At 52.6% G+C, this 1,044-nt stretch overlaps 1 protein-coding gene across 1 annotated transcript in view; it reads left to right on the top strand.

Annotated features, from left to right (window-relative positions):
* The window catches only part of LOC102299399 (focadhesin), a gene marked incomplete at its 3' end in the record, with an annotated part of 6,641 nt that overhangs the window by 3,660 nt on the left and 1,937 nt on the right, over positions 1 to 1,044 (top strand). Inside the window, 4 exon segments of the mRNA XM_042217317.1 lie at positions 36 to 116; positions 186 to 314; positions 394 to 509; positions 879 to 1,044. Of these exon segments, the coding sequence (XP_042073251.1) occupies positions 36 to 116; positions 186 to 314; positions 394 to 509; positions 879 to 1,044 (492 nt within the window).

Below are 1,044 nucleotides of genomic sequence, written 5' to 3'. Positions count from 1 at the left end.
CTACTGGGCACTAACTACTTTGATCCAACTCCCAGTTCCTCCAGATTTCAGTTACCTCTCAGAGAAAAGTGTCGTCAGATCCACGACGGAGTTCATCGCAGAAGCTGGACACAAAGGTTTGTGACATCTGCAGAGCTCGTTGTGTTTGAAGCTGTAACTCTGTAACATCCTCTCTCTGGGCCCAGGTCCTCAGGCCTCCCATCCACACCTGGTTAAGACCGCCCTCACCGCTTTGGCGTCAGTCGGCGCCTCTTTCCAGTATCCGCCCATCAACTGGAGCGCCGCTCTGTCTCCTTTAATGAGGATGAGCTTTGGTAAGAGTTGTCGCTCAGTGCTGTCCGTGAAGCACAGCCACAGATCCTGTTCAGACTGTGTTGTTGTTGTGTTTTGTAGGAGAGGATGTGCAGCACCAGTGTGTTGTACTGGCAGCCTGTCAGACCCAGTCCTCCCACAGCGCTGCTCTCTTTTTGGGCTCCTGGTTGTCCCCTCCCCTGGTCCACAGTCTCAGTGTAAGTCCAGTTGTGTATTAGCGCTGTGACAGCTGATATTCAGTTCTCCATCAGGTGTATAGGCTGGTCCACTTTAATCTGTTGTTTCTGGTGTCCAGCTTATATTTGAACAGGTTTCTTTAGGTGTTCTTAACAGAAACAGCTAACAGGAGCATCTCAGCCTCACCTCTGAGCTCAGCTGCTTCTCCGTCGTACAGCAGCTGAATAAACGTCTGAATAAACAGCGTTTGGCTTCTGAAGCTGAACAGATGCTCTTTAACTGTGACACACATGCAGTCTGTCTCTGCACTGCTGTAGGAGAGCATGAGTCCAGTACCTGCTACAATGATGAAGGCTTTGAGATCCTTACTGGCTGTCTGTCTCCCCCAGTACCAGACCCGGGCCCACCTCTATGAGACTCTGGGCTCGTGGATGAAGCACGTGACTGAGGACAAGCTCCAGGTGTATGTGGAGAGTTTGGGGCTGCAGCAGTTTCAGGAGGACCTCCGACCCCAGCGCGCGTCCCTGTGTGGCTCTGTGCTGCGGGGCCTGGCTC

The sequence above is a fragment of the Haplochromis burtoni genome, unplaced genomic scaffold (assembly GCF_018398535.1).
Source record: "Haplochromis burtoni strain Fernald_Lab_line unplaced genomic scaffold, NCSU_Asbu1 Contig_1815, whole genome shotgun sequence".
NCBI lineage: Eukaryota > Metazoa > Chordata > Actinopteri > Cichliformes > Cichlidae > Haplochromis > Haplochromis burtoni.
This window is presented reverse-complemented; position numbering and strand designations above follow the sequence as displayed.